We start from the raw sequence: 23,270 nt of genomic DNA, 5'->3' as shown, positions 1-23,270 counted from the left end.
GGCCGTCAGAAAAGTGCGATATGAGTAGGTAAATATCGGAAAGGTACCATGCCAAGGTTGCCATTAATAGCTTATAACAGCCTTGGCACATTCTAGCCCTCTCGCTAGCTAGAAAGAAACTGCGGAGATGCGTCCGTGGATGTGATGAAGGTACTGAATGGTTACGGTGGTATTTAACCGGGAAAGTCCTTCGCAGTAACTAATGATCAGGGCATGGTAATTTTGGCTACATGTCTGTATAATATTTCAAGGTCTGCCGAGCGGGCTCTTCTAATCTTGTATATCATTAGTGGAATTTTGCTCGACAGCTCTATCGACTGAAATGCATTCAACTATATTAGTTAATATCTTTCAGCTTGCACCTATCGACAGTTTCCCCAAGTTGACCAAATATAACCTTTTCTAGATATGAGCCTCATGCTCTAGCCCCATACTTCTGGTCCAATAGGACTCCTGAAAATCAGTAAGAATCCTCGTGAGTATGACCACGTGAGCCAGTAACACTCACAAATTCTTAACTTAGGTAAGAGAGGAGGTACTTTTAGGCTATAAAAGTTAACAGTACTATTTTGGTTCTATTACTATGTGTTAGCTATCCTAAGAATCGCGTTTCCTCTTCTGAGGTGGTAGGTTCAGTAGCATAAATTCTAGTAACCCCTATTTGGGAAACTTTGAACGTCAGACACTGGGAAAATTCGGAGAGCTAGGTACGACATGGATATGGTTATTATCGTCAATTAACTGGGCAATCCCCCAGTCCCCATTCTCGATCCCTCGCCAGTCCCAACTATATACATATATAAGAAGGCATTCGCCCTATAAGTCCCACTAGATGGTTAATGATATACAAAGTCTCCACCGGGTATAACTAAGCTACCATCGAGCATATTCTCAGATTCTATGATTTAAGACTCGCCGTTGTTAGCAAGGAGGTTGGCAGTGCCGCTGGGAACGCCAGAGATAGCGCCGGAGAGAGCGCTCTGGGCGATGTAGTCGCAGAGAGAGCCGACGGGAGAAGCGTCAAGTCCCAAGTAGTAGGCACCAAGGCCGGCAATGTGGGGGGAAGCCATCGAGGTTCCAGAGATGACGTTCTAGGATATCGTTAGTACGGGCAGAAACAGCAAGATCGTATTCAGGGGTCGGCTTACGGTAGATCCACCAATCCAGGTGGACTCGATATCGGTGCCGGGGGCAAGGATGTCAACAAGGCTGCCGTAGTTGGAGTACTCGGCAAGCTCGTCGTCCTTGGTGGTGGCACCGACGGTGCAGGCGCTTTCCTCCGAGGCGGGGGAAGAAGAAGAAGCGTCGGTGGCCTCGTTACCGGCGGCGACGGCAAGGAACAGGCCGGCATCGACGATGCTGGCGGCCGCCTGGTTCACGGCGCTGGAGGAGGAACCTCCGAGGGACATGTTGACGACGACACCCTTGGGGCAGTTCTGGCCGGCGGCGTCCTTGGCGACGAAGTCCATACCGGCGATGACACCGGAGCTGCGGCTTCTAGTCAGCTAACCGTAACTTTATACTCGGGTAGTTTAAGGGGTAACACATACTTGGTGCCCGAACCGCTGGCGTCGAGGACCTTGACGGCGAAGAGAGACGTCTTCTTAGCAACTCCGTACGTCTTCGAGCCGATGGTGCCGGCGACGTGCGTACCGTGGCCGTTGCCATCGGTGTCGTCATCGTCAGCGAAGTTGTTGAGCCACTGGGCGCGGCCCTCGAATTCCTCGTGGTCGACTTCGATGCCAGTGTCGATGACATAAGCGCAGGTACCCTCACCAGCGCTGTCGTCGTAGGTGTAGGTGGTGCTGCCAGGCTCGGTGCTAGAGAGACGCGCTAGACCCCAGTCGGCGTTCTCCTGGGTGGCCTTGATAGTGACAACGGCATCCTGCTCGATGTAGTCAACCTGGTATAAAGTGTTAGAGTCTTTGTAAAGCCTAATATCCCGTCCGTGTCGTCTCTATGCTTACGTCGGCGTTGTTCTTGAGAGCCTCGAGCTCTTCTTCCGACAGGCTGGAAGCGAAGCCCTTGAACTTGCTGGTGTTGTAGACGAAGTCGGCGTCGCTGGCGACGGACTGGATAGAGCTCTGGATAGACTCGTCCTTCGCGTCGGCCTTCATCTTGACGATGTACTTGCCATCGACGAGCTGGGCGCCTCGCGGCTTGATAACCGGCGCGGGTGCATCTCGCTTCGAGGGCGTAGCAAGTGCCAGAGGCAACAAGGCTAGAGCGGCGGCGGTGCGCATTTTGAAGGATAGATAGGGGTGATGAGTCTGGAGCTGATCTTGCGGCGTTATCTGAAGCGAGTGATGCTTGATGGCGAAGCTCTGAGTATGGGATGGCGAGAGTAAAGATAGCCCATCTAAGGGAGAAGCATCGTCCTTTTTATAATACCCATCGCGACCCTCTGACAAGAAGCGTGATGTTGTTGGATGTTGAATGCAATACCATGACAGACTTCGTGATAGCAGATCCTTACCAAGGACAGCGTTTCGTAGTCGGACAAAACTGCCAGTGACCAGTTACATGTGAACGCCGCATGTGAGGTAGAAAGAGAATCATGGATAAGGTAAGGATTCGAAGTAGGCGACAGCATTCCCTGCCCTGGTCGGCCAATCCGGCATGCATAACGAGTGCCGATCACAGCAGCACCTCCTAGAAAGGGCTTGGTTGGGCTGAAGTCCCCTTATTCGTCGGAGAGTTTTCGTCCCTTCAATAAGAATATAGACGAGCTACGATCCAGTAGTGTTACTCCAAGCTCCGAATGACATCGAGTTACGGTGTTTTAAACCCAGGCGTTCGGGTTTTCTTGGTGACGTGCCGCGAAATTAGCTATAGACTACCTTGTAATACTAGAGCAGCCAATGGCGACGAGATAGTATGGAAGGCCAAGCTTCTTGCCAAACAGCTAGCTACGCGCGCATACGTAAAGTAGATGGTTGCCAAGAAGCGCTGAGCCGCGAGTAAAACACCACGGATTGAGCTTAACCCAACTGCCCAAGCGTAGAGATGGCTTGCTCAGGAGACGTTGTAACGGCCTTCCCTATCGGGAAACCTTCCCTCCAAGTTGGCCTTTAGACCCGCGGGGGTCGTCAGCATCGTTGTCCAACCAAGCTTTGGCGATAGGGGTAAGCTGACCGATCGATTATCTCCGAGATGCAGGGCAGCTACCTATAATACATGGTATTAATGATTTGGTTGTTTCATTCGAAATAGCTTCAAGATATCAAACGTAGATGACGAAGCCATAGTCCCATTGTAAAGGCCACTTTATCTTTGCCTCTCATTCCGCTGGAGAATCATCCCTCGAAACTAATACTTTTGCTACGAATACGATATGACGGCATGATATATGTAATATGCCTAATAACCCTATATTCACCACACCCACAACAGCCACGATTGTGGGTTGGTTCAACTTGGAGTGCTAGCAATGCCGTCAGACGGAAATATGCCCCAGATTGCGACACCGGTTTCCCCACATGATGTGAGCAGAAAGCGGAATGTGACTGTTCCATCACTTCCCCCGAGAAAATCCCAGGTGCGTCGACCGCAAGCTAGGTATTCGTATCGGTGCTTCTTGCGGCGTATTGTCAGGTGTCTGCAACCATGCAGCCCGGGGAAAGCCCTCGTATTGTAGTCGGGTTAAAATTTTAAAGACCTTTTCAAAGACCTCTCTCACGAGAGAAGTTCAGTTTTATCGCTGTCCCCCCACATCTTCAGCTTGTTGATCCCCCACTACCCCTGTCCCTAACCGCCATACAACTATCACGACAGGCACGCTTAGCATACCCCCCGGCCATGATCTGCGAGAAACCCCCTGTATTTCAGATACCAGGTGCCGGCAGCGGTCAGCACACCCACTATATAAGGTCTTGGCAATTCCGCTGCGCAACCTGTTACCTACGACTCCCACGGCCAGCTCTTCTACGTACGTTGCTATTTAATATGTTATGTGTAGATGGATGGGCTGTGTGATTGTCGATCAATTCCAGCCTAGGCAGCCAGCCTAAAGCAACCGAGACTCGGTGCTGAGCTTCGAGTTAAACTGACTGACTGACCAGACTGGCTTAACAGTCTGCTGGCTTAATATTGTTATTCCTTGCCCCGGCCGACTTGCGAATCCCAACTGTACCTAATGCGGAAAGTACCTAGGCAGGATTCCAAAAGTTCACTTGCTCACTACGGCAGGCCGAATCTCTAAACGCACGGCATTATTCCGGAGCCTGTCTGTTGCGACTCGTATCGTTATGTCTTCTCCGGCCAGCGAATAATATGGTTTAAATCCGACGCAGTCCTGACGAACTCATCTACCGAATATTAAACGCCTCACGAGTACATATTGAAAAGAACTTGCAAATGTCACTACCGAATTATAAATCAATAAATCAGCGGCGGGACCGAATGACGTGCCGTCTCTCTGATTTAGCAGGAGATAAGAAGGAAAACCCCTTTACCGAGTCTGACGGCATTCCCTACGGCCTTCTCTGCGGCATACCTAATGCGGCCCGCGACCGGCCGGATTTTGTAACCCGAGAGGGCAGGACACAATGCCAATGTTGAAACCCGATCCACAGTCACCATCGCACGAGGAATTAAGCAATGCTGCATATTCGGAGGAGAAAGGATTCGTACACCTAGGTGTACTTAGGTATGGATTCCCTCCCGCTGTCGTGAAACGTCACAACAGCTTCGAGTCTGGATCCGAATAGCCTCCCGCGCTTCCCGTGTTAACCATGCACTGGCGTTTTCGCGACAAACACGTCAAGTCACGTTACAGGGAACCCCTGCGGTTATTATGTTACACTATCTATACAATATATAATTGAAACCCCTACCGGTCTACTCCCGCATCTAGCTGATGTTGTGAGGTTAAGTTGAAATCCCAGCTGCACACCCTACCTATATAACTCACTCTCCCTCGCAAAGATGCCGCTTGAACGAGCCAGAATAATGAGATACTCAGTTAAGACGATATGTTTTAACTGAAGTCAAAATCAAGCCACCGGCAATACACTTAAAAATGTCTCATAGATATTTCTACGGCATACACCGTAGGTTGTTTTACATCGACAAACCGTCGAGCGCGTGCGAGCACGAAAATTAATCGAAAGAGGATCAAACGGAGTCACCCGGCAAACATTATCACGCTCTAATCTATATCCTCTCGCGTTTGTCTGCAACTAGCTCCTCTGGTGGGCAGTTTACTAGACACTACCCTGCGAAATCCACACGCATACCAAAGGAACCCACATTCGAGTTCCCAGCATGTGATATTGAAGTTCCCTCTGTTTCATCCCCGGTCGCAGCCGTTGCCGGAGCTCATGACATACGTATGTGACTTTCGACGCCTTGTTTCAGGACTTGGTTCTGTGATGGATAGCAGTGATTTAGAATTGCCTAGTGTTCATTTACGCGATAGAATCATCTCATATGTATATGAAAAAATTCAACATTTCAATACATAACGTAGGTTCTTATTCTTAGTCTCTGTTAAAACTATGAGCACATCTCAATAGTTTGAAGATATTACCTATGCGAGAGCAAATGTTACCGGCATATCATTAAGCCAAGATAGTCTATCAGCAAGCAGTGTCCCCCTTACTCAGGCTACTCTATATACGCAGTCCTATTTTAAGAAAAAAGGGGGAAGGCTTGAAAATAGCATCACTTTAAAAAGGAGCAACTTTGTTATCGCAGCAGGTCTGTTTAGTAGCGTATGAACCAGTCAATATCGCATTGAAACTATCAAAGAGAGGCTAATCAAATAAAAATAAATACATCTGCACGCCACATATATACCCAATACCGAGACAACCATTCCGATAATCACTTACATACCATCTAACCATCTAATGCTTACAATCCCCCTACAAAGGATGTGCCTCCAGCGTCCATGTCTACTGCCATGCTATGCTGTAGCCCACAGACCTCGAAAAGCTTCACAGGCGTAATGTGCTTCGGCGTGCCGACCACGCCCTGGTTCTTTAGACGGAGAAGGGTCTCGCGGATGGCGACGTACGCGGGTGCCAGCGTCGCAAAGCTGAAGATCATGATGCGGAAGCCCATCTTGCGAGCCTCCTCGACGGTGATGACGGGGCTCTTTCCGTTCTCGACGGAATTTAGCAGAAGCGGCCATGGTGCTAGGTCTCTGACAGCCTGGGCTGCTTGCTCCTTCGATGCGAAGCCCTCGAGCAGGCCAACGTCTGCGCCCTCGTCGCGGGCTGCGCGTAGTCGCGAGATGCACGCGTCGTACCCGAGCGATTGAAGGGCATCGGTACGCGCAATGAGTACGAAGTCAGATTGCAACCGCACGCGTGCGGCATGAGCGGCTCTGATGCGCGAGATGTATTCTTCCTGCGGGACGACCTTCTTGCCGCTCAGATGGCCGCAACGCTTGGTGAGGACCTAGTTCGCGAATAGGGGTTAGCATATAGCAATAATCGGATAAGCAATAATCGGATACGCGAGACTCGTATATAAGTCAAGAAGCAGCGTCGGAGGCAAGAAACCGATCTTAGGACCGGGAAGATACGAGTAGGTGGTTAGAGAACATACTTGGTCTTCGAGATGGGCACCGGCTACTCCGGCGCGGATATACTGCTCCACGGTACGAGCAACCATGATAGGTCCTGATGTCCGAGTCAGATTCCATGCCATAAGGGGAATATAGGGGGGATATAGGGGTTGAGGGTGGAGATTCTTAGAGACCTACCGCCATATCCAGTGTCCATGTCAGCGATCAAGGGCGGACCGAATGGATCAAGGTTGGCAATCATCTCGGCATTCTCTCTCATCTCGTGTAGCTGAGCAATGGCCAAGTCTGGCTGTCCAATGCGTGACGCCGTAGTACCTGCACCAGTCTTCGGATCGACTGTTAGCCTTGCATGGATTAACGATATTATAATAAGTCCATATCACGTACCATGTACATGGCGTCGAAGCCTAATTCCATCGCGGTACGAGCAGAGAGGCCATCGTATACCCCAGGGCAGACGATAAGCTCCTCAGTCTCGAATATCATCTTACGGAGCTTCTTAGCGCCAGATGCCGGTTCACGGACGCTAGCGACAATGTCGCTGAGCCGTAGCGGTCCGTCGACCCTGTCTGCAGCATCATCTTCAGAGGGTGCCACGACGGTAACCTCTTCAACATTGGGAACCGTGACGGTATCATCCTCGAAAATTTCAACCGTATGGACTAAGGGAAGCGGTTTGATGGAGTCATAGAATTGGCTAGAGCTGATGTCCGTTGCCGCTTGAAGAGTTATAGTCGACTCGTTTTCGAGCCTGGACGTATAGTCTGCGGATGCGATTGCGGAGGGAGACATGGTTCAGGTGGATATATATGGGCTTCGACAATAGAATAGCAGCACCGAACTGCAAGGTGTCGATCTGTTGTGTAGCTTAAGAGGTGATGAATATGGAACCGGGATGAGTTGGCCAACCGATATTTATACTTTTATCGCACTCTACTCTCCCCTCTATCAGCCCAAGGATCTCGCATTCTCAGAACATCAAACTATCACATTCATCCGCCTCCACACCAAGTTTCCTCCCTCGATATACCGAGGGCTAGAGCTCCTCCGTCGCAGTAAGCACCGGCCGAGATACACCACTTTACTTGGCGCATATGTGACTTTCATCCCTTTCCCCTGTCGAAAGATCCCCGACACCATGTCGTTAGCTTCCTCGGACCTAATTTGCGGAGTCTCAAGTTGTGCTCAGCTCCTCAACTGCACTCCACGTTACCTGATCGTACCTCCCGGGTGTTAGCTTGGGCCGCCGGCGACAGGGTCTCGAGGCATCCTTGTAACTAGTAACCACACGCGAAAGCCTATAGATATTTCGTTTACTCCCAAATCGACCTAGCGACCATAATTTTAGAAGCTCTTTAATATCAGTGTAATGTATTATGATTATTCGTAGACTTTGAGGATGCTGATCACGTCTACTCTCGCGAATCCAGGCCCAGTGATAGCTATTCTGATGATACGAATGGAAATCTAGGCATTCCACACCTACCAGAACAGGCCAATCAATACTGCAGGACTACCATTGTGTGGTTATAGTTCTCCAAGAAGGTCATCTGCGGTCGGTAGGCCATCACCGGGATTCTTTTGGAATAATACGTCACTAGGGTTGGTTGTTTGAACAAAACCCTGTACGATCTCTAGTACCTACGGCTTCTGAGGCCTCCCGCTCTGGTAGGAGCATAGCAAACCAGTATACCACGGCGCCATGGCACTCTCAATGATGACAACCCCCTTGTTGTCAATACAGGTCACCCTGTTTGTGGCAGCTGGAATATTCAGAAAGCGTCACGTCCGGACTTGGACGACAAGACTATTATCATCTCTTAAATAGCTTCCCCGAATAGGATTTATTCAGCTCAAAAAATGATAGACGATGAATCTTTATAATAGCTTTATAATAGGCAATTCAATCTAGTTACACTTACCAATATTAATGATAGGATATAAGAGAGGGTCGCACACTTTTACAACATCATCGAAACGCTACTGACATTGGCCAGGCCTCATAAAGTTTCAGCCTGGCTTGACAGATATCGCCACCGGCTTTATTTGACTTTAGTAAGAATTGCTTGTTTTCCAGCCGGTATCTTACGCTTACATCAACAGAAGTGTAGCGAGCATCATGGGTGTGGCTCGACCTCTACGCGAACGCCAGCCAGTAAGACGACGACGCCACCTTGACGGCCTAGGCCTTGTGGCTGTCCCCTTTCCCATGGATTCGTTAGTATACGCACCTTTGGGTTTTAAGCCAGTTGGTTTCTTTTTCTTGTAGAAGACCCCTCTAAAAAGCAATAGTAGCTGAGTAGTCGCTCAAATCTGACCCGAGTTAGAATTAAGCAGTCTTAGTCATTTCCATGTGGAATAGTTTCTAAGTCTAGGCATTTATACAGTTTGGTACAAGAGAAACGGGTTCGCAGCGGGCCGAGCCGGGAAAAAGCAACGTCAGCCGCCAAGTCGTACTGGATAACGACTTAACCAACACCCTGTATGCATGCGACCCATACTCCTATCTTCCTACGATGATCCACCCCGACGTCAACATTTCCGCCGTCCGCTGACCCATTTATTGCTGCTTCCCCGGCGATTAGCTCTTGGAACCCAAGACTTGCCGAGCTCTGTATATTCTTCAGCGAGTGGTATCCGTTACCAATCAAGGGATTGACTCTAGTTATGACTTTGGGTAGCACAAACCAATAGTAATCAACTATAACTTCTACTTATGCTTCTTCTTCGCTGACCTATGTAAAGGCTCGTGATCTACACCCCCCTCGATCGGTATGATCCGCGCTAGATCTCTAGCTGCCGCCCTTATTCCTGTTGCCGTGTCTAAAGGAAGTTTAGTGAAAATGCCCAGAAGACCTACTATCCATCCCGAAAACTCGCTCGGGCCAAGTGATTATTTTAGTGATTATTACGCTTCTTGGGTAATGCGACTGCCGTGGCTATGCCTGCTATGATAGCTGGGCATATAGAAAACAAGTTATCATAATACTTTAAAGGAAGCTCGTTTCGCGCGTATGTTGCTGCCTGCATATTACCTTTAGACGCGAGGAATATTACCAGCCGACTTGGCCTCCTTGGCGAGCTGGATGTTTCTGTATACTGCTGCATCCGGAGTCTTGGGGTTGGCATACCGGGATTTCACGAGAAGCCGCCGTGAGCTGATCAGCGTTGGCACATGGATGCAATATGCTTTGAATCGTATAGAGACACGAATCCTATAGAGACACCAGTGACTATCCGCGTCTCGATCAATCTCGCGATGCTTCCGTCTGGGCTTCGAATAGCTCGTTGCTGGAGCAGTCCTAGTATTTAGCACCTTGGCGCCAAGTTCAACCCGCCTAGGTTCAGAGTCCGAGCGAAGGAACCTTTAGCAACTCGACGTATCACATTTACCATCGGTCCGTCTGTGCAGCATCTTGGATAGGCCTCATCGAGGGGTTGGGTTGGCGATTAAATGTCGAACGTCTAATATAGCAGCAGAAAAGAGTTTATGGACTTTTAGAACAGCTCGTTACTCTATAATTCGAATGACCTCTTTGGCCCTAGTTAATCGTAACAAGTAAGCAGTCACATCGCGCCGAGTTTCCTTTCTGTCAATCGATGGCAAGTCGATATAACACGTCTATAGGATTTGAAATTGAGATTCCTATTGGACAAGAGCTAATAGCCGTATATAAACAGGATCGAGCTACGGCCGCCAAGCACAGGCCACAGAAGGAGGCCCCGGGAGGAGCCCCATGGTCGGATCGCAGACTTGGATTTCTCGGCGCTGGTCTGACACATTACATTGGCCACACCGGCGTGCCTAGATTACCACGTCAGATGGCGTCGTGGTAACACGACGATGGCGGAATTCTGTTCAGCTGAGACCGGACGCCCTCCGGGCCATCCTTACGATACAATATGCATACGGTTATCTTTCAATACGGAAGTGGATACGTTCAAGTTGACAGCCAAGTTCACCGGCCCATCTGGAGCAGCACCAATTCAGGAATTTTCCGTCTCCCCGTTTACCGTCGTATCAATATCGATTGGGATAATTCCTCCGCGTCTTACATGATACCAGGAGGTTATCGGAGGACCGCAAAAGGGTTGAGGGATTTTGAGCATTCCACATGCGCGTTGGTGGATAGCCAAGCAGTACTAAAGAGAGGAGGCACCCTGTCGACGCAAGGACTAGCGGGGAGATGACTCGTTCCAGATCTACTAATCTACCCGGCCCAGACTATCTCTAACTTGGGCTAGGCGCTCATCTTAATCTCCCCCGGATCCTTATATCGCCAACTACCAGGCACAGTTCCCATATACGATCACCAGATCTCTATACTCGCTGCACTGCCACGCCGATATCATCATGTCCGACGAAGAGAAACTCGAGTCTGCCCCAACCCTTAGCCCCGAGCCGCCGGCGCGACGAAGTTTCGTCCGGGGTTTCTCGCAGCAGCTCTCCGAGGACATCAGCGCAAGCGCGGGGTCTATACCACTAATAGCATGTTGCTTCGTAACGGGCCTCACCGACGGTACTCTGTATAACGGTGAGTCGCAGCGGACCTATCTCGAGTTATACAGGCACGTCGGGATCTTAAAGCTAACATCGTACGGCCTATAGCCTACGGCACTTTCGTATCGATGCAAACTGGTAGGTCGACAATATTCCCACCCTCGCCGGCATATTTCATCCTAAAGCGTTCCTAGGGAATACCGTCTTCGTCGCGCTCGGCACCTCCGGACAAAACAACAAGCCTTTCGGATGGGCTCGTTCTCTCTTCTCCATAGGCTGCTTCACTCTAGGATGCCTATTCTTTTCCCGGTACCATAAACTTATCGGCGGCGGACGTCGTCGAAGGACCCTCTTCTTCTCATTTCTGCTACAGACGGTCTTCGTCGTCGTAGCGGCAACCATCATCCAGACCGGCATCGTCGACGGTACATACCCCTCGCGAAGAGATCCGACGGACGTAGACTTCCTCGAGCTTGCCCCCATCGCATTGCTCAGCTTCCAAGCCGCGGGTCAGATCGTGAACAGCCGCGGGCTGGGAGTCAGCGAAGTTCCTACGGTGGTGATCACAAGTCTGCTATGCGACTTGGTGAGCGACGAGAATATCTTACAGCCGCTTACGAAGAACGTGAAGCGCAACAGAAGGGCTATAGCTTTTGTACTCACGCTGCTAGGCGCGATATGCGGAGGTTGGATATCTAAAGCTACAGGTGCCGTACAGCCAAGCCTCTGGTTTGTCGCGGCTATCAAGGCGGCAATTACGATCTCCTGGTTATTTTTGGTGGGAGACAACGGGGATTAAAGAACGGGCCTGGGACGATGTCCAGGTTAGAGTTACAGATCATCATAGATTAGACTTGATGCGTCGGCTTTACCACTAGCTGACAATAGATTGAGGTAGACATTGGGAGACGTGCATAATAGACTAAGAATAGGATCTCGTTCAAGTAAGCCTCGATAAGTTTGAAAAGATACGGCGATGCTTTGCGCAGTCTTTATCTAATCTACACGTGGTGTGACGCAGGTGCAATTAATATATAAGACTAAATAAACCTAAATTTTATCATAGTTCAAAAGGCGCTAAAGGCACTTTGGCGGAGTGGTTAACGCGATGCCCTGCTATTGACCAAATAGACCAGGCATTCCCTTCGGGGGCGTGTGTTCGAATCACACAGGTGTCGATTTTTTTTTTTCAATCGTACTTCAGTATAATATGGCTCTCTATCTGGTGCTTGTAAAATTCATGTTTTTTGCTTATTATATGATGAGATCTTGCGAGCGGTCACGGCGCTCTTGCCAAAGTACTGCCCATTTTAGAGTATGAGTACTTCCCCGGCGCCGAAGTCATGAAGTTCTCAGCCGCCAAACCCGCCTTCTTTTGGAACACGCAAACGATATCAGACCCGCCAAATAAAAAGGTCGAAATCTCGTCTCCTTTCTTCAACTGTTGGTTCTTGCGAACTAGCAATTTGACTGCCGAAACAAGAGCCATCCCAATAGGTAACACTGCAACCTTTCCCAAGACAGAGTTATCAATAATAATCAATCCTCGGGTCTGTACAAATTCTAGAATGATGACGTTAGCATCTGTTCTATGCCATAGGAGTTTACGCGAGTTGTCGAACTGAAAATAGGGGTCAAGGGGCGCATAACTGACGAAAGCCGGGAGTGACTGGAGCTTGAAGCTTGTTTCCGTCCACGTCCACTTCAAAATAATTGCTACCCTGAATGATCTTGGCTTCTATAACCTCTCCCGATACTGGCGCGTGCTGGCGATGATAATTATATGCGTTCAAGAACCCATGCATCCATACAGCCCCATTAAAGTCGTTTGCGTACTCGCTACCACGGAGCAGCGAGCCGATAGTCCACGGGAGGTTTTTGATAAGTACGGTCCCCGCGGATGAAATAGAAACCACGTGGTCTGCTACCGACGAATCGTACTTACAGTAGGCGGGGTAGACGATGACTTTATCGTCGAGGGGGCTCTCGATGGGCCTCGCGTCGGCCTTGAGCTGTCGAGAGAAGAACTCGTTGAACGCCTTCCAGCCTCCAGGAGGAGGTAGTGCCTCGTCAACATCGTAATGCTTCGATCTCTTGAAGGATTCCAAAGATTCCTCGGTAAGAGACTCGGTGGTGTCCATCCAGAGCCCCACAAGTTGGGAATACACGACGAGCCAAGACGAGAGCCAGGTAAGCGGCCGTCCGCTCGCATCAGGGGTGGTCGGGTTTTGGAGCTCCTCGAGAGGTGACTGGTTGAAGGCAAAATAAAACATACAGAGGGTATTATAGACATCTTGCCCTTCGCTGCCTTCGCGAGGAATCCATCCAAGTAGGTCATCGGCAAATCTGAGAAAGGAATCAACGCCTATTATATCAAAGGTATCCATAAACTTTGGGGCCTTCTGGTAAGCGGACTCGATAGCTTGGTCGAGCGCGTGTAGGTTGTTGGTTTTCTCGAGGTGGTTGATAAACAGAATGATTATGGGGTTGAATTCACCAGACGGGTCACCCGTGGACGTGACGGGCGGTCCAAAATTAAAGCCATCATCGGGCCTTGAGAGTCTAGCTAACATGCTGACTTGGGTGTAATATGAGGATGAAGAGGAGGTTTATGGACTTGGTACGGCCCACGATAGCTCGGTAAACCCGAGGGTTTTATACATAAATGCAGATCCTATATCAACAATCGAGGAACCGCACAAGGGGTTCCTCGAAGAGTATTCGATTTGCCTACTTACTGATTTACGGAGACAATCTTTCGGGACTGATTATACTTTTGCATCGGGAATACGCATGACACTCCGCCTCGTGGGACACAGGATAGCCACTTAGAAGTCGTATACTCTAAAGTAGTAATATGGATCACCGCAGATGAAACATGCTACCATACGTATATAGCCAGCCGTGCACAGCGGCTTCGAGCAAGACACCGGTTGATTTACCGGCTTCCCGGTAAGCCGGCTGCGATCCGAAACACACGGCGATACGTATTACGTCGAAAGTTTCTCCCCGAAGAACATCGTCTCGGGTGGAAAAGCATACCAGCTTCGATCAAGCCGGTAGTTACGGATCGGTCCACTTCGTACCTGGCTCTATCGGCTAATATCCCGTTGCTTCGCCTCGAGCTACCAGCGACGATAACCCTCTACCATCTTAAGATCCCCCAGATTGCTTAGCACGACCCCGAATATCTTCCGCGCTTCGGGACACGGCTTCTCCCGTCTTGGTATTACGTATCTCTAGCAACGTATCCCCTGATACCACCAAGTGCGGCTAATAGCTAGGTAGTTAACTAAATTTGACAAGAAATATATCCCGAAAGAACGAGATTGCTGATGTGACCAAATTCTGTACTAGCGCAGCAGATGAACTTCTCAACGTTGTTAAGAGACTGAAGTAAACGACAACGATCTGGTCCGGCCTGAAGGCATCTGCAAGTAAGCGAAAGTCGACAAAGTATACTTGAGAATTCTTCACTTAGAAATCGTGTAACGGTATCACGGATAGGAATTAACCGCTAATAGGTATCCAGCGGGAATCGATCGGGTGTAGGAGAAACCATCCGAGAAATTGACGAGCGCAGCAGAGACCGGGAGTTGTTAGTTGGTAAAGATCTAGGTGGGTGATGGAATACGGACCAAAATCAGCGACAGGCACATCGAGGCACGGGACGAATCAATCTTGGCTGAAGACTTCGCTGAAGACACGAAGGTGATACCGGGAGACAGCTAAGGCGTTGACAAGACCGAGATTATAGGGCACGAAGATCGGCAACACTTGATCAATTACTATGAAGTACTATTTATATACAGTAGTTGATACCAGCTCTACCTGACTTCACTCCGAGGCCGAAGATCAAACGCGATCAATCATTCCTTGAATCCTTACTTTCAAAGGCATGAGGACACGTCAAAGACCAAAGAAGCTCATAAGGCGACCTTTGAATGATCCTTTCGAAACAGTTGACGGACTTTACGAACTTCAATTCTTGCGACGGATGGAAGTGGCGAGGGTATCTTCTGGATTCGAAGAAAAGCTGGTGTGTTCCTCCGAGTGTTTCTAATGGGCGAGGTCCTTACTTGACCGGCGGTTTGACCTACACTAACTATCGACCTCCAAAAAGGGTGCAATCCCTCCTAGGTTTAGGAACTTCCTCTAAGCAGATTGTTGAATATTATATGGTCAACAAAGCGTCCAAACATTTCTCATTGCAGTCGACGCACACGGACTGCTATTATGTCAGAGAGAACCATTGATGTATTTCATGCATAGAGTGAATTAGAAGCAGCAGCGAAGCTACTATAGTAACCGCATAGTAGTATCAATCTATTAACGCTTAACCTTTTGTCCTCTTGCGATGGGCTGCGCGCCCCTTATACCCTGACATATCGACATATTCGGTCCTTGTCGACGATTCTACAACTACCCTTGACTAACTCCGTTCTGAGCACTACAGATGACGCAAAGACGGCCTTGGGATAACTCGATGACTATGACTAGATACTCGAAAGAAGGGCTTTCTCGGGGTGAAAAGGAGTACGAGTAATCAGTGGGGGAATACTTTCGAAACGGTGGAATTTCTCCATCGAATAGTACGAGACTTCCTCATCAGGAATTTAATCTGGAAACATTATTTGGATAATAGAGTAACCTAGGGTTTAATCCTCCGTACCGTCTGTTTTCTTAGTATTGCTGCTATTATAACATGGAGGTAAATGCTCTTCACGAGGTTCGAGTTTGGGAATAGGGACAAGCTTGCTCGTCACGTCTTAGAGCAACGTTTCCATTACGTATGGCGTATTGAAGTTGAAGAAGGAGTATGAACTCTGGCGCCAAATATATCACCACATCGCAAGAGAAGACTATTCGTAGACATGGTGCGCCTCTTATTAGAGCACAATGCGAATCCTAGACTGGGATCCTTCAGCGCCGAGACCCAAATTATTCGGGCAGGCTTCATGGTGCCAGTTTATTCCGCTTGGGAACCTATCAATTGGGAGCCTGAACTCGGCTTAAAGTACCACCAAGCTAAGGCTTGATATCGAGGGGTACATCTATTCACGAAAGAGCGGAAGTTGGGATGGAAGGACATGAGTGTTACTTAGCAAAGGATATCTAATAGTGGGTTAATGTTACAAACCAATGGACAGTCACCCGAAATACTCAAGGAGAGTGGTGCATCGGCTACCCAATGACGGGTAAACCCTGAAATAATTGATCTAGTTGATCTGGGTCGCCAGGACTAGATCAACAGGATCACAGTACTATGAAAGAACGAACGCACGAAGGGTAAAATGAATATAGGAAGGGGGGATCTCCTTGTGTATCCAGTCATTCATTCTACAGTTATCAATCTAAGTCTAGTATCTAACCCATACTCAGAGGAAGGACTCCAAGCCTTCCTGACGAACACTTCAGTATTAGTTATTTTACCACCTTGACCCGTATTATTACTGTTTACCTAAAATCAAGACTCAACCCGCACTATACCTCAACGTACCTAGGTATAGGTTCGTCACAGTTAACTTCGTGCTCTTCCACACCAACTGTTCTTTCTCATCCAATTTAACCACCTCCCCAGCCGTGACGTCGGACATATAACAAAGTCCAACTAGGGAAAACACTAGTGCTCTTATATTCGTGGTAGTTTCGTCTCACCATCATTGGCATCGAGTATCCCCTCACCACATAAGCTGAGCCGTCCTACTTTTTAAAAAGACAATCGCCTTTTCTCGCGCCGAGTTTTATTAGGCTCGAGACAGTTTTTTCAGCACGGACTCATCTTTCCCCCTGTGTTATCGTTCGGATAAATCGGGGTTTTGTGCAACCATTTCACGGACCCCTCTTCTAGGCAGCAGCATTCACTCTGCTGTTTACAAATTGAACTTCGAACCTTACAAACCTATCACCACCCTTATTTTACCACCCACCTAAATTTATCATCATTCTTGAATCGAGTCGGGCAAAATGAGGCCTGTAACAATAGCCGATATCTCCAAAGGACTCGTCACACCAGATACTCTTCTCCTTCTCAAAACCAGTACGTTGGGTCTCCGCTACGCGACACAGCTTCTTACCCGTAATGACGCCGGTATCTGTCTTCGGAGCAAAGGCGGAATAACCTTGCCGAACGAGATATGGACAATGATCCTAGACTTCATACGCGAGGGGACGAGAGGCACACGCGAGGGTACGAGAAGGAAAAAAGATAAAGTGTGTTTGGTAAAGGCCGATCTCGTAGCGGCATCGCCAAATACTATGCTTCTTCGCTGCTTTCGACACAAGTTCGACCATCCTGCAGACGAGATGTTTCTAATCGGCATCACGGATAGCAGAAGCGTAGAGGATTTCGAGGATTATCTAGCTTGCGCAACCCCGTCCGCAGCCGAGAAGCTGGGATCCAAACTGCCTAAGCTAGACCGACTTTCCGGCCCGGACAACACATTCGACGTCGTCCTCGATACCAAGTCGGCAGATCTCTGTCTCTACACCTTCGAGGACGCTGCCGACTTCATCGCCACGATCGACGATGGCGACTGCTGGGTTTGCGGTGGCGAGAGATTTATCTGCCCGGGATGCACCGGCGGGGTTGCGTCAAGGTTTGACGCTTTCATGGGCTGCGGTGTGGATCTTGCCTGTCCGCTTTGTATGGGCATAGAATTTTCCGCAGAACACAAGCGTTATCTAGAATATTACTACCACGAAGAGCCAGTCGAGAAGTTCCAAAACGATATGAGAGAGGAAGTAGAGGATAGATTAGAAGAGCTAGGCTATCCTGTATACGTGCCGGACGGTGCGTGGATAGGTGAATTCGGGGGAGCTGCCAGAGAGAACCCTTGATGGATGTCACACGAAGAGTGGATGTTAGAAGCAGCAGCGCAGCCGCTGTATAGTAGCCGTGTGGTAGTATGAATCTATTAACGCTTGGCTTTCTAACTTCTGACGAGGGCGCTTCGCGCTTATATAGTCGTAGAGACGCCTGTAGCCACCCTGACACGAGCCCGACAAGACAATTAAAAGCTTGACTTGACTTGGCCCTACTTGAATTGACTTGGCAAATCCTAATTTTCGCGTGTTTGAGTTGGCTTGTTGGACTCGCTGGTCATTTCCGTGATTAACTAAATAGCACAAGTAGGAGAAAACCATCATTCCCGGATAATTTAGAAAATCCCCAAATACACAACTATTAATTCAAGGCGGAAAGCTTGTTGTATGAGCTGCTATTATCATCTTCGTCTCAAAATCTTCTGCTATGTCAAAGGAAGCCGAGCTAATTGTAAGGTCCTCAGATACATGGGCCAAGGCTACTTCTGAGCTGCTATTATCATCGTCTCAAACTCTTCTGCTATGTCAAAGGAAGCTGAGCTAATTGCATTTCCAAGGTCCTCAGGTACATGGGCCAAGGCTACTTCTAAGGGAGACCCTCTCCTATCGCCTCACTCGTCGATGACGATAACCTCTTCTTCCCCATACCGTCCTTCACTCGACCTAGGCAAATCACCTTTATTAGCGGCGTCTTTACCTCTTATCCTTCACCACTCACTTCTTGCGACGCTTGTCCTTTTCCGACTGAGTTTGCGAGCCTTCTTCGGCCAGCTTTCGTACCTTCGGTCCAAAGGCCGACGGCAGCGAACCTTGGGTCTCCTTCTGCTGGAGGGGCGTAAAGTTCATCCAGCTGGCATTCGGCGCGGGCGTCTGCGGCTTCTGCGCTGGTGGTTCGTGGGATTTGTGCGACGGCAACGAGTCTTGTATCCCGTTCTTGACGTACGCCAAGGCATCCGGTTTCACCATATTTAAGACCGGGATTTTAAGCGCCTTGACTACATCCTCGCTCGTGGCGGCGTCGCGTAGGATTTTCGTTCCTTCTTCGGAAGCAAGATGATTCGTGAAGTGATTAATTACGACGTCGTAGAGCTCCTTGGATCCCAGAAAAGCCTTAAACGAGTCCATGATCAAAGCTTGGACTTCCTCCCTGTCCAGGCCAGAGCCGCCGGCATCCTGATTCTCGGCGATGTTTCGAAGTTGATCCTTCAAGGTGTCGACTTCTTTCTTTGCCTTAGCGGCCTCTTCCTTTGCCTCGAAAGCTTCTTCTCTGGCGGCTGTACATTCAGCCATGATATTGTTGAGCTTGGAGGAAAATTCGCTGCGGATAGTCATTATTACCTCGCGATACTTCTGGTCGACGGCGCCGACCCCGTCGGAAATATACTTATCCGTTGCCCACTCCAACTCCTCGGTAAAGTCATGAACGTCTTGGCCTAGTAGCTGATCAGCCGTGTCGTCGTCATCGTCATTGCCATCTTCTAGTATATTCTCGCCATGGTCGCTCTGGGCCTGCATGACTCCGGCCCAGAAGTCGTCGGGAGTTCCTTCGGACGTGTTAGGCTCGTAGAGAAGGTGAGTTAACTTTGCTTTGGCGAGCCGATTAACGATCCCCACGGGAAGATACCCGAACCCCATCTTAGCATCTCCGTAAATGCGTATAGCTTCGATATCTTCGGGCGACGGCCATTCGTTGGTCAAGGCCGGAGCGATGTCGCTTGGCTCTTTCTCCTTAATTGCATCGGCGATTTTATCAAGCTGTTTGCGAACCGATTTGTACACGCTCGATTCTGTAACAGCTACTCCTGGGACGATATCTCCGAGGGAGATCATAACTCGCTCGAAATTCTTCCAAGGCGCTATCATATGATCTGCTATCACGGTTTTCCAATAAGTTACCGGATCCGCGACGCCCTTCACAATCTCTAAGTCGTCTTTCGTGTGCGTACGGGCATGGGCGGCTTTGAAGTTGCAGGGCCGAAGGAGACCCGAATTGTTGCTGATGATATTGTGGACGCAAACGATATCCTTATATTTCTTCCATTGTTCCATAACTTCCTCGTCGTATGTGAAAGGCTTAACCTGGGCGTCATCTCCGCGGGCTTGGGGGTTGACGGGCATCTTGATATCGGTGCGGCGAACGTGAAAAAGCGATGGCGAGGTTGGTACGGGGATGTTGATGGATATGTGGATGGCGTCTGGTAAATAAACGAAAAGGTTGGGGATGCAAAGGTGAGGATGTAAATGTCTAGAGCGAAGATATTTGAAAAGAGGGAAGGTGCTGGATATGTTTGCCACGTAAGGAAAGAAAGTGGGACAGCGCCGGTGCGGCTGGCGATACTTTTGCGGTGTCTTTTGTGTGTCAATTTTACTTCTCTCGAGCTTCCAATGGGATGAGAAGTCCGAAAACTTGGAACTAACTAAATGCGAGGTCGAAATAGTATGTTGTAGACGTTGTTCGAGATCGTATTCACGCTGCAGGCGAGATTCAAAAGGTTGCGTTGTTGTAAAGTGTAAGATGGAGATGTATGTTCGGGAGATAACCAAGGCAACAGCAAACTGTTCCCGCCAATATAATCTAATTAGTTTCCTACCACAGCCCCTGAAGTCGGGTAGATAGGTACCCAGGTAAATACGTTGCGCACTTTTTTCTTTTCTTTTCTTTCTTTTTTTTTCTTCTTTCCTTTTTTTTACATCTCCAATCCCCAACGTCGTCGCCGCATCATATCCGTCTACACGCCGAAACTAGTGAAACCTTTCTCGTTTATCTTTTCCCTGCCTCCCCGCCATGTCGTCCAGCCGGGAGATGCGCGCGGCGCTCTCCGCGGAAGAGCAGAAACGTCGCGATGCCGTCTTCGAGGCCATGATGGACGAGACAGGCTACGAAAAGGCCTTTCTCGAAAGCTTCTTCAAGAGGAGCGAAGGGAAAGTCGCTGGCTATCTGGCCAGCCAGGGCTTCCTGCCGACGCTGTCCGCCAACTACTTTTCCTGGTCCGTCGAGAGACACCTTTGGGCGGTAATCGGTAAGCGCGTTTCGCTTCCTAGCAGATGTAGTACTGACGAGAGAGCCTCTAGTCGGCAACAGCAACAAGGACTCTAGCTGCCCAAAGTTCCCCTTCGCCGCAGCCCCCAACAAGTATGGTCCTCCGTATAGCGAGGTCTTCATATCTCACCTCGCCGAAAAGGACGCCGAGTCGGAGATATCCGGTAGGCTCCGCGAGCTCGAGCACATCGCCCTCGGACAGCCGAGCGGCGAGAAGCGAGAGACGCCTGCCGGGCTCAAGCGCCACCCCGAGTTCCTCAAGGGGCTTTGGAAGAAGATGTTCGGCGTGCGCGAGTACGAGAAGGGTTGCGACGAGCCCTTCGTCGTCCGATTCCTCTGCAACGACGGCGTGAATTACTTTCACGAGTGCATCGCTCGCGACCCCGACGAAACTAATACCGTCGCGCAGCGTGCCGCCTTCCTCCTCGGCGGTCGGGAGGTCGCCTTGATCGTCATTATCAACGACGAGAAGCAAGTTTGCCTCGCCCTCGACTTCGACGAGACGGCCGAGAAGGAGAATCCTGCGGTCCAGTACCGCTTCCAAAGCGCCTGGCTTGACCTCCTCCGCCTGAACGTTCAGTGGCTAAGTGGCAAGAACGTGAACATCCTCTCCTACCTCGCCGAGCTCAACACCAACCGCCTCGGAGCTGGATTCATGCACATCGCGGCGGAGACGGAGAAGGAGTTCGAGGCGCGTCAGAATCGTACGAAGAATAGCGTGCGAGAGGCGCGCGAGCTCCGCCCCGACGATCCCGAGCGGGCTATCGTCCTACTACGCTTCCAAACCCGCCAGGTCCGCGCCGTCGCCAAGCGCGAAGCTTCCATGATAGCGCCTATCGGGGTATCTACTGCCAACTTCGAGGCCAGCTTTGCCGGAATTGTCGGCCTCGTCCGAGACGAGCGCTTCTGCTGCATCCCCAAGTACGAGCTGATGGCCATGGTCGAGACTCAGGCCGCCAACCTCGTCTCGCTCCACGTCAAGATGAGCCTAGATCGTTCCGAAAGCCCGCGCGAGTTCGAGGATTTCCTCGACGACTTTGTTGTCGATCCCGACTGGGATGACATCATGTCTCCTCACGGGAGAGTCGACGTTTGCGAGTCCACACTCGCCGAGATCGACGAGATTTGCCCCCTAGTGAAGGCTTGGGCGGCCAAGACGAGAGCTCGCACAGCCGCTAAGCTGCGCGAAGGCGATATCGTCGAGGAATGAGCCGGGTGTCCCTTACCGAGTTGAGTGGATAGGAGTTGTAGTTGGTCTGGGAATCGAGTAGGTAGCACCGTAGTGTGATTCCAATATCCCGTAAGGAAAGATTAAATTACGTCTTTGTCCATAGGTGACTGCTCTCCCATGTTATGATTAGTCTTAAACCGACTACTCTGGCTTCAAGCCACTAAATTGAGGTTATCGTCCTTAGTTACGACTCTGGAGCCGAATCCATAATAAGAACAGCGAGTTCGATGGGTTAGGTTGGGTCAGGCCAAATAACCGTAAAGACTTGACCTTGTCCGAGTCAGGTTAAATATATTGAAAAATGAGGCTTACCTGGCCGTATCGTGGGACTGACCTCCTTAGCGTCTTAGGGGGGGTAGTAGTAGCCGTATATGTACAGTATATATACGGCTCCCAGGTATGAGCCGCTCCCAGATGTTAGGGAAAAACGTGAAGCTCACCAAATTCATACGCATCAGCGCTAAGAGCCAATCAATATTTTTTGAGTGGTACAACTGGTGCGCCGCTCTTGCACTGTAAGCCGCTCGACCAATGGGCGGCTCGTGCGCCTCTCACACTTTTTGCGCCGCTCGCATCTCTGCGCCGCTCCCGTTTTGAGCGGCTCCCACCAACGAGCGGCACATGCACCGCTCCGGCTAAGTGCATATATATGTAAAAAGTAAAAGGTATATTCCCATACATTTTTGTATGGGAATCTACTTGTAAGATTATTATTATTATTTTTTAATTGGTAATAATTATAATTACGATTACGGGTTACAAGCTACGAATTACAAGTTACGGTATACGGTTGATTTAATTGGAAGGTTACGTGTTTTTTAAATAGACTATGTTACGTATTACGGGCACGCGTGTGGATTTGTAATTATGGGGTATAAAGGTGTCTGTGCGGCCCGGGTATATGTAATAATACCCTATACGTACCACTCAAAGCGGGGAGTCGCTCGCAATGGGAGCGGCGCAGAGATGCGAGCGGCGCAACGGCCGCTCATTGGTCGAACCGCTCAAATCGGGAGCGGCGCAAAAAGTGTGAGAGGCGCAAAAGCCGCTCATTGGCTAGAGCCGTGCTAGTACGGCTTATTTTGGCCTAGCGCCCCAAATATTTGGAGCGTTTAAACCGTAAGCGGTAATATTACCA

The 23,270-nt window shown here is 49.6% G+C and overlaps 7 protein-coding genes and 1 non-coding gene across 8 annotated transcripts; 4 read left to right on the top strand and 4 right to left on the bottom strand.

Moving 5' to 3' along the window:
* Nucleotides 1-625: 625 nt before the first annotated feature.
* F5Y00DRAFT_147392 (peptidase S8/S53 domain-containing protein) lies at nt 626-2,502 on the bottom strand. The gene is made up of 4 exons (XM_048004459.1): nt 1,968-2,502; nt 1,551-1,903; nt 1,149-1,488; nt 626-1,091 (listed from the first exon to the last, which is right to left on the bottom strand). Exons 1-4 carry the CDS (start codon nt 2,241-2,243, stop codon nt 906-908), a joined length of 1,155 nt encoding a protein of 384 aa, XP_047862136.1. The 5' UTR covers nt 2,244-2,502; the 3' UTR covers nt 626-905.
* Nucleotides 2,503-5,755: 3,253 nt separating this feature from the next.
* F5Y00DRAFT_272182 (oxaloacetate Acetylhydrolase) lies at nt 5,756-7,820 on the bottom strand. The gene is made up of 4 exons (XM_048012929.1): nt 6,923-7,820; nt 6,713-6,860; nt 6,556-6,629; nt 5,756-6,405 (listed from the first exon to the last, which is right to left on the bottom strand). The coding sequence occupies exons 1-4, from the start codon at nt 7,325-7,327 to the stop codon at nt 5,857-5,859; spliced, it is 1,176 nt and encodes a 391-aa protein (XP_047862135.1). The 5' UTR covers nt 7,328-7,820; the 3' UTR covers nt 5,756-5,856.
* A 2,988-nt stretch (nt 7,821-10,808) lies between these two features.
* F5Y00DRAFT_147352 (uncharacterized protein) lies at nt 10,809-11,851 on the top strand. The gene is made up of 3 exons (XM_048004458.1): nt 10,809-11,070; nt 11,145-11,174; nt 11,231-11,851. The coding sequence occupies exons 1-3, from the start codon at nt 10,890-10,892 to the stop codon at nt 11,833-11,835; spliced, it is 816 nt and encodes a 271-aa protein (XP_047862134.1). The 5' UTR covers nt 10,809-10,889; the 3' UTR covers nt 11,836-11,851.
* Nucleotides 11,852-12,118: 267 nt separating this feature from the next.
* On the top strand, nt 12,119-12,214 carry F5Y00DRAFT_t128. The gene has a single exon. It is a non-coding gene; the product is annotated as a tRNA-Ser (tRNA).
* On the bottom strand, nt 12,193-13,962 carry F5Y00DRAFT_244319 (uncharacterized protein). Its single transcript, XM_048008808.1, has one exon. It carries the CDS (start codon nt 13,607-13,609, stop codon nt 12,671-12,673), a length of 939 nt encoding a protein of 312 aa, XP_047862133.1. The 5' UTR covers nt 13,610-13,962; the 3' UTR covers nt 12,193-12,670.
* A 2,986-nt stretch (nt 13,963-16,948) lies between these two features.
* Nucleotides 16,949-17,972, top strand: F5Y00DRAFT_244318 (uncharacterized protein). The gene has a single exon (XM_048008807.1). It carries the CDS (start codon nt 17,004-17,006, stop codon nt 17,874-17,876), a length of 873 nt encoding a protein of 290 aa, XP_047862132.1. The 5' UTR covers nt 16,949-17,003; the 3' UTR covers nt 17,877-17,972.
* A 228-nt stretch (nt 17,973-18,200) lies between these two features.
* F5Y00DRAFT_244316 (uncharacterized protein) lies at nt 18,201-20,596 on the bottom strand. Its single transcript, XM_048008806.1, has one exon. The coding sequence runs from the start codon at nt 19,977-19,979 to the stop codon at nt 18,576-18,578; it is 1,404 nt and encodes a 467-aa protein (XP_047862131.1). The 5' UTR covers nt 19,980-20,596; the 3' UTR covers nt 18,201-18,575.
* Nucleotides 20,464-22,475, top strand: F5Y00DRAFT_244315 (uncharacterized protein). The gene has a single exon (XM_048008805.1). It carries the CDS (start codon nt 21,179-21,181, stop codon nt 22,109-22,111), a length of 933 nt encoding a protein of 310 aa, XP_047862130.1. The 5' UTR covers nt 20,464-21,178; the 3' UTR covers nt 22,112-22,475.
* The last annotated feature ends 795 nt before the right edge of the window (nt 22,476-23,270 follow it).

The sequence above is a fragment of the Daldinia vernicosa genome, assembly GCF_022497035.1.
Source record: "Daldinia vernicosa strain CBS 139.73 unplaced genomic scaffold F5Y00scaffold_46, whole genome shotgun sequence".
NCBI lineage: Eukaryota > Fungi > Ascomycota > Sordariomycetes > Xylariales > Hypoxylaceae > Daldinia > Daldinia vernicosa.
This window is presented reverse-complemented; position numbering and strand designations above follow the sequence as displayed.